We start from the raw sequence: 8874 nt of genomic DNA, 5'->3' as shown, positions 1-8874 counted from the left end.
GTCACGCCTCCACTTTAGGGATCCTCCAGGAACCGTTGCTACATTGAACCATTTAAGGTTCCTCCAAAAAAAACTCAACTAACCGAAGGTGCAAATATGAACCATTGACTAGCAATGGTTCCTTGAGGAACTCCAGGGGTTCCTTGAGGATATCCAGGGTTCCTCAAGTCACCACTAATTCTAAGAGTGTACTATTACTGGACCAGGTCCCATTTAGCCTGAAACATTCAAACATCCATCTGAATGTGTTATACATTTAGCAGTGGTGTAAAGTACTTAAGTAAAAATGCTTTAAAGTACTACTTAAGTAGTTTTTTGGGGTATCTGTACTTTACTTTACTATTTATATTTTTGACTACTTTTACTTTTACTTCACTACATTCCTAAAGAAAATATTGTACTTTTTACTCCATACATTTTTCCTGACAACCAAAAGTACTCATTACATTTTGAATGCTTAGCAGGACAGGAAAATAGTCAAATTCACGCACTTATCAAGAGAACACGTGGTCATCCCTACTGCCTCTGGTCTGGTGGACTCACTAAACACAAATGCATCTTTTGTAAATAATGTCTGAGTTATCCGAAAATTAAAAAAACAAGACAATTGTGCCATCTGCTTTGCTAAATAATAGGAATATTAAATGATTTATACTTTTACTTTTGATACTTAAGTATTTTTTAGCAATTACATTTACTTTTGATACTTAAGTATATTTAAAACCAAATACTTTTACACTTTTACTCAAGTAGTATTTTAATGGCTGACTTTCACTTTTACTTGAGTAACTTTCTATCAAGTATGACAATTGGTTACTTTTTCCACCACTGCCATTCCAGCGCTTTACTGGCTGGCTAGCAATGGTATGGAGAAATTACAATAATTGTCGTCCTTCAATGTATGGAGGGAGATCTAATGAAAAATCATAGGAGATTTAGTCATCTCTCAAGAGCTGGTTTATAGGAATCATCCACTGGGGCATTTAGCCCTGTAGTTGAGCAGTCAATTGAAATTAATCCTAACTATAGCTTTGCATTTTACAAAGCTGCTTTTTTGTATTTTCGTTGAGTTCTGAGCTCAGGCTCAGCGCAATGTAAACTATGCCCTTTTAAAACGTTTACATTTTTTCTCTGTATTCCTTAATACATAGAACATAATGCATACTCTAAAGCTATAACCAAAGTAGCTGTAACATAGGTATAACAACAGGTAACTGGCCCTCAATCCAGTTTTCCATACAGATGCAGCAGATTTCTAATAAAGACAAATATGGTCTGTGCTCTCACCATTCCTCTGTGTGTCTGCTATAGAGAGTGCTGAGATTGCGTGTCCACATTTTTGTCTGGAAGATGAAGGGTGAAAGCAATATGCAATAATAGACTGAAAAATGCTGTGTTAAACCTCCTTAGTGGACTTTTAGTTCACTGAAATTTGGTTATACTGTTGGTTAACATCGACATGGAAGGGTTTTATCCAAATATAATACAGTATAGTATAGGGCAGGCTCTGGAGTAATTCTAGCGATTCTAGGTGGCGGTGTGAGCAGTGGTCAGAGTGGAGTAGAGTTGTAGTTTTATGAACGGTTTAATCAGGTCTTATCCTATCTCAGTTTTTCCCATGCCTCGCACTTTACTCACGCGCTCGCATGCACGCAGACCACTCCCGGTTCCGCCTCCTCTCTCATGTCGATGCAAGGGGAGGAAACGCTCGTTTGATTTCATTCGTAAGGAGTCCATCAGTTCCCTCACCAAGAAGGACATCGACTTTTTTCGTGGAGGAAAGAGGACCTAAACGGTGCCTGCCTCGAAATTCAATGACGGAATAACCCAATGAGAGTAATCTATCAAACCCTAATCAGCCTCAGCCAGCCCGGTTCTTTTTGCGGTGTATGTGCACCTCGCCTAAACGGGATTGAAGCCTATGCGTAAGGAGGATAAGCATTTAATTATGAACTTGAACACTTTGATAAAAGTATGTGGAGCAATGGCTGGGTGGTCATCTATCGGTTTACAATGATATAAAGCACATACCCGCAGCATCTTGATCAATAGCCTATCATCTCCTGAAATCTGCTCTTAGAATAGGAATACAATTGTATGATTTGTTAACAGTCTAGCGTATATGGTCAGCATGTGGACGCTCATTTGTTCTGTTTTGAAAGAGACCCGTTCATTCCTTGCCACTGGAAGGCAAACCGAAACCGCACCATGGTTTGATACTCCTTGAATAGGCTACTCACCCCTGCATATACTTGCTACAGAAGGCTACGGCCCGGTGTTGGAATTACAATTGGATTCAAAGAAATTCTGTAAAACAATCCAATGGACAATTACTCACATCTACAACGTAAGTGACCATTTTACTGTTAATACTGTAAAGCCTTGCCATCAATAGGAAACTATAGTGAGCAATGACATAATTAACTAAATATTGCAGCTCACTCAATTGATCACAAATGTTACCATTTTATTCTTCTTTTTTTTTTAAGATTATGTACACATTTCACATATAGGCTATCAGTGATCTGCATTCACCTCAGGCTGATATGATGAATGCAAGTGAAGTAGTGTGTCTTAATTGAGATCCAGTGCACATAAAGCCCCCAAGAGCACAGTGCACTGGAAAATGTTAAAAACCAGCATAATTTCCTTTAGTTGGGACTCAAGTTTGATAAAGACTTGGTTCTATTTATATTATAATGAAATATACCCATTATTAGTATTTCAATAACCTACAGTATAGGTTACATCAGGCTAGTTGTTTATATTGAACCATGGTGCCTAGGCTACTTGTCCCTGATATTCATGATTGACATGATTGTGCCTCTATGGTATCAGAGCTATTCAAGGTGAACCCTGCTCATCTTAGAACAGTTTTTTTAAAATCGTTTTCTTGCCCAGGCATGGACCCCCGCCCAGGCAAACCTGTGTTGTCTTATCATCAGGTGAATAATAATTGCAAGTAGAAGGAAACCATTTTTAAATGAATAGATTTTAAAATGAATAGATGTTGTAGATTATTTTTACCTCCCCACAGTTCATTAGAAGAGCAAGTGTAAACTAGCATAGCCTATTAGCTAGACATGTAAAGGTGTCTTGGCGGAGGAGAGAAAATGTTGCTGTTATAAAGTACATTTCCTGCAATAATAAAAAAAAATATCCATTGAGCTGAGATTTGAAACAAATTTCAAGCAATTCTATGCATTTTACCATGGTTAATGCTGTGTTCCTCTGCTCAAACATAATAAAATCAATGTGCATGTGCCCTAAATTTCCAGTTTTGGGAATTTTCTATTCTCCCTGACTTTCTAGCTTTTATTTGATTGTTAGTTCCCAAATATGGTATATATATATATATATATATATATATATATATATATATATATATATATATATATATTAGTTCAATATCCTTTCTGCATGCTTTCTATCAGGTTTTGGTTGTTTAAGTTGTCACTGAAACGGTTTTTCCAATCCGAAAATGTTATGTCCAAAAACAAAAAAACAGTATTAAAGGGATAGTTTGAGATTTTGGCAATGAAGCCATTTATCTACTTCCCCAGAGACTGATGAACAGGAAGAGCTAGCATGCTAGCATGCTAACTGTTCCTGTAGACTTCCAGTCCTTGCGCTAGCGCTAGTTAGCATTGGCTTGTGAAACTACGTCTAATTTTCTTTATACGGGACACAGAGACATAAATATTGTATCAATGGTGGTATTCTGTTGTAGCTAGCGATATTCATAACAATTATTGTTTTTTACATTTGAAAAAAATATACAGTGAGGGAAAAAAGTATTTGATCCCCTGCTGATTTTGTATGTTTGCCCACTGACAAAGAAATGATCAGTCTATAATTTTTATGGTAGGTTTATTTGAACAGTGAGAGACAGAATAACAACAAAAAAATCCAGAAAAACACATGTCAAAAATGTTATAAATTGATTTGCATTTTAATGAGGGAAATAAGTATTTGACCCCCTCTCAATCAGAAAGATTTCTGGCTCCCAGGTGTCTTTTATACAGGTAACGAGCTGAGATTAGGAGCACATTCTTAAAGGGAGTGCTCCTAATCTCAGCTTGTTACCTGTATAAAAGACACCTGTCCACAGAAGCAATCAATCAATCAGATTCCAAACTCTCCACCATGGCCAAGACCAAAGAGCTCTCCAAGGATGTCAGGGACAAGATTGTAGACCCTACACAAGGCTGGAATGGGCTACAAGACCATCGCCAAGCAGCTTGGTGAGAAGGTGACAACAGTTGGTGCGATTATTCGCAAATGGAAGAAACACAAAAGAACTGTCAATCTCCCTCTGCCTGGGGCTCCATGCAAGATCTCACCTCGTGGAGTTGCAATGATCATGAGAACGGTGAGGAATCAGCCAAGAACTACACGGGAGGATCTTGTCAGTGATCTCAAGGCAGCTGGGACCATAGTCACCAAGAAAACAATTGGTAACACACTACGCCGTGAAGGACTGAAATCCTGCAGTGCCCGCAAGGTCCCCCTGCTCAAGAAAGCACATATACAGGGCCGTCTGAAGTTTGCCAATGTACATCTGAATGATTCAGAGGAGAACTGGGTGAAAGTGTTGTGGTCAGATGAGACCAAAATCGAGCTCTTTGGCATCAACTCAACTCGGCGTGTTTGGAGGAGGAGGAATGCTGCCTATGACCCCAAGAACACCATCCCCACCGTCAAACATGGAGGTGGAAACATTATGCTTTGGGGGTGTTTTTCTGCTAAGGGGACAGGACAACTTCACCGCATCAAAGGGACGATGGACGGTGCCATGTACCGTCAAATCTTGGGTGAGAACCTCCTTCCCTCAGCCAGGCCATTGAAAATGGGTCGTGGATGGGTATTCCAGCATGACAATGACCCAAAACACACGGCCACGGCAACAAAGGAGTGGCTCAAGAAGAAGCACATTAAGGTCCTGGAGTGGCCTAGCCAGTCTCCAGACCTTAATCCTATAGAAAATCTATGGAGGGAGCTGAAGGTTTGAGTTGCCAAATGTCAGCCTCGAAACCTTAATGACTTGGAGAAGGTCTGCAAAGAGGAGTGGGACTAATCCCTCCTGAGATGTGTGAAAACCTGGTGGCCAACTACAAGAAATGTCTGACCTCTGTGATTGCCAACAAGGGTTTTGCACCAAGTACTAAATCATGTGTTGCAGAGGGGTAAAATACTTATTTCCCTCATTAAAATGCAAATCAATTTATAACATTTTTGACATGCGTTTTTCTGGATTTTTTTGTTGTTATTCTGTCTCTAACTGTTCAAATAAACCTATCATTAAAATTATAGACTGATCATGTCTTTGTCAGTGGGCAAACGTACAAAATCAGCAGGGGATCAAATACTTTCTTCCCTAACTGTATATAACAAAATTGCGGACACCCTGCAGTTTGAAAACTCCTGTCTTAGAATATTGAATGAAGCATATGGGTCTATTAGTAGTCCCATAGTACAATCCAATCAACTGTTTCTTAAATTGATCAATTATTGAGAAGGTCATGAATTGCCTGCTGTTTTATGAGTGGCATTAGCAGGTCATTCCAACTGATACTGCAGTGCCTTGATGCAGGTTAGCGTGTGTCTAAATCCTGTTGCAACTTATAGGACTTTATCTGTTTAGAGGTCCAGTCAAGGATACAGCTTAATTTGCCATTGACAGCTTCCTTTTTGCATATGTTTGACTGAGGTGTTTAATTTTTCATTTGGTTCATATTTTTGCTGCTACTAGTTGAAAGCTGTCTTCCATTCTCATTAGTAAGCAGGTACTGTTCACATTTTGTGCCTTTGAAGGGAGCAGATGAAAGCTCAACCTGCCAGTTAATAGTCACTTCACTGTGGCAGAGAGGCAGCAGCTAACTGCTACAGGCTGTACCGCTGAAGTTAGCTAGCCATTCAAAGTTGACAACAGGTCTTTCACGTTAAGAGTTGATTAACACACCCGTGCGTCAATCTAATTAACATAATACAAAAATCCCCATAAAAATCTGTCTGTTTAAGCTAGATATATCAGTTTTTTTGCATGGGCTGCGTCTCAATCAACCGCATCCACCTATGTCGGCCTTCTGCATTGGTGGTGGAAAGTGGCAGAGCTACAATGCTGTTTGTCAGACCAGGAGACATCCTGAAAATCGGTCTTCTCACGAAAACGTCTGTAGCGTCCGAACGGTTTGGCCTAAAAACTATGGAAAGATGAGGCTCTCATGGGGACTCTTCTGAAGTCGGTACCGCCGATGTGCCAACTTCTGTCTTTAACGTCCGAACCGTTTGGGCTACAAACTAATATGACCCCATTATGGAAATGGGGGAACTCTCACAAACATGATAGTGGTCTCTGATTGGTTCTACAACCCCCACAAGTGTCACGGGACTCGTCTGAAGGTAAACCAGTACTGGAAGTAGTTTTGTGTCCCATCCAAAAAAGGAGTTAAATATCTGTCAAAATAATAAATAATTCCTGAGCTTTTTAATATCTCCTTGATATAGGACAGTCACTTCAAAACCTTATTCCTTATGATTTCTTTTTTGACTGTCTGTTTTTTCATTTATGAATGTGTTATTCAATGCATTTCTCTGGGCTATAGCAGTACAGGCCAAATTCAATGTTAACCCTCCCAAATGTTTAGAGTTTTAGGTGTTTTAATATATCTCAACCTTTAGTAATTACACGTTTGCCACATTAGTGCTCTTAAAACAACTGCAGTGGTAGCAGAAATAATCAAATTATCTTCAACTTGGTTAAGCCCCCGGCCATAACCCTATTTGTGGGTTTCATCAATTAACATAAATGTATTTTATGTTTGTGTGTTAATGAATTGTACATTTGTAGAGTTGCTGTTAGTTTAACAACTGCTAATGACAAATCAATTACTATCTTTTCACATTTTACAAGTCTAAATATAGTTCTGAAGTTTAGAGGACTACACTTTCCTGGCATTTAGATGTAGAATAAATAGTGCCAAGTGATGTGAATGTTGGCTGACCCCTCCTGGATCTGTAAACACAGTGGAAAAGGTGTTCTTTGTTGTGGCATCTGTCCATGGTCATGGGCAGCTGCTGTCTGTGCTTCCTTACATACAGTGTCTTACTCATCATATTTCACTGGTAAGTCCATCTGCCACACTGAAAATGTCAGCCATCTCTTTTTGCAAATAAATACAGTATATTTCTATTAACAGTATTTTCTCAAATATTTTACTTTCCCCCCCCCACCAGTTTGTGTATTCATTGCTGGAGCAAGATACCAGGGCAACAAATGCAACTCTAAAGTCAAAACTGAAGAGGAAATCAATATTACAGACAGAATACAGTTATAGGCTTGGATCTATTGTGCCTACAGTATCTCTTCTTAGTTTCTCTTCTCTCGCTACTTTACTTTTACCTTGATAGATGCCAATAGGAGTCATTTGTCAAAATTGGTATGGTATCTACACCGCAGTTGATTTTCTGTTCACTGATGGGAGCGGCCAGTCTAAAGTGGAGAGTGGTTTGATTGTTAGTCATATGGGCAGAAGACTTTACTCTCCCGGGCCTGCGGTGGGATTGCACGGAGGAGATAACCTGATGGACAGGTGTAAGAAGATTAGGTGTTGGTGATGATGGTGTCTCCCGTAAGCACTGCCATGTAAATGGATCAGGCCTGACTGCAGCACAAAATTTGGGAGTGACAGTGTAAGGGGAGTGATGTTTGTCTGATGGGCCCCGGCACTGGCAGGAGATTAATGGGCCTCTCTCCAGTAGCAGAAAGAGAAAGGTAGGAGCCAGGCAGGGCAGGCAGGCCTGATTCCCCTGGATCCCTGCCAGATGCTCTGGGAGAGCCATGGGGCCTGTCGCCAAGGGCAGCTCATCCACCATCTACCCATCCACCCGGCCCCTGTCTGGACAGCCGCCTCAACCACAACATATTACCAGAAAGTGTCGCATAATATGTCCAAATCGGTGTGTGTTCGGCCACTCCCACTACCTCTTAAAGACAAATAGCAGAATCTGCTAAACATGCTGCTCCTTCTTAATTACCTTATGGTGTGTCTGCTTTGAGTTGCCAAGGGAACCCCACTGTTGGCTTGGAGACGAGGCAGTGCAGAATTCAGGTCAAATCCTTATCTCCTCTAACCCAATGTTGAGCTCATCAGATGCTCTCTGGAAATAATGCTTCCTGTGTCTGGCTCTACCATGGAGGGGTTTACCAGTGGGGTATAACTATTGCATTGGAGATCTAACAGAGGACACAGCAATAAGCTTGTGCTAATATCCGTCCTGTGTCACCATCGGGTATAAGATGAGAGGCATGTGTTTTATTATTATCCAGTTTTGGATATGGTTGGGGTTTCTATTGCTAGTAGCATTTAATCATCTGTAATTTGTCTTGTAACTAAGCAACATAAGTTGCTGTAATGTCTGTCTTTCAACTCACCATATACAGATGTAGGATCTTAATTTGATCACTCTTTTGTGGATGAGAATTTTCCTGCACAGCAGGAAATGCAAACTTGTAGTGTATTCTAAATTTTAAAAGGCTTCAGAAGTTTGTAATTTCCACTTTAAAATATCAGACTGTATTTGCCCTAACGTACAGTCGTGGTCAAAAGTTTTGAGAATGACACAAGTATTGGTCTTCACAAAGTTTGCTGCTTCAGTGTTTTTAGATATTTTTCTCAGATGTTACTATGGTATACTGAAGTATAATTACAAGCATTCCATAAGTGTCAAAGGCTTTTATTGACCATTACATTATGTTTATGCAAAGAGTCAATATTTGCAGTGTTGAACCTTATTTTTCAAGACCTCTGCAATCCGCCCTGGCATGCTGTCAATTAACTTCTGGGCCACATCCTGGCTGATGGCAGCCCATTC

At 40.0% G+C, this 8874-nt stretch overlaps 1 protein-coding gene across 4 annotated transcripts in view; it reads left to right on the top strand.

The window, feature by feature from the left end:
* The first annotated feature begins 1716 nt into the window (after positions 1-1716).
* Positions 1717-8874, top strand: part of LOC121540258 (leucine-rich repeat-containing protein 7-like) — a 147204-nt gene continuing 140046 nt past the window's right edge. For all 4 annotated transcript variants that reach the window (XM_041848994.2, XM_041848992.2, XM_045207788.1 and 1 more), the window contains exon 1: positions 1717-2347. In XM_041848994.2, the coding sequence (XP_041704928.2) occupies positions 2323-2347 (25 nt within the window). In that variant the 5' untranslated portion in view covers positions 1717-2322. The remainder of the gene's footprint in view (positions 2348-8874) is intronic.

Source organism: Coregonus clupeaformis, chromosome 26 (genome assembly GCF_020615455.1).
Source record: "Coregonus clupeaformis isolate EN_2021a chromosome 26, ASM2061545v1, whole genome shotgun sequence".
NCBI lineage: Eukaryota > Metazoa > Chordata > Actinopteri > Salmoniformes > Salmonidae > Coregonus > Coregonus clupeaformis.
This window is presented reverse-complemented; position numbering and strand designations above follow the sequence as displayed.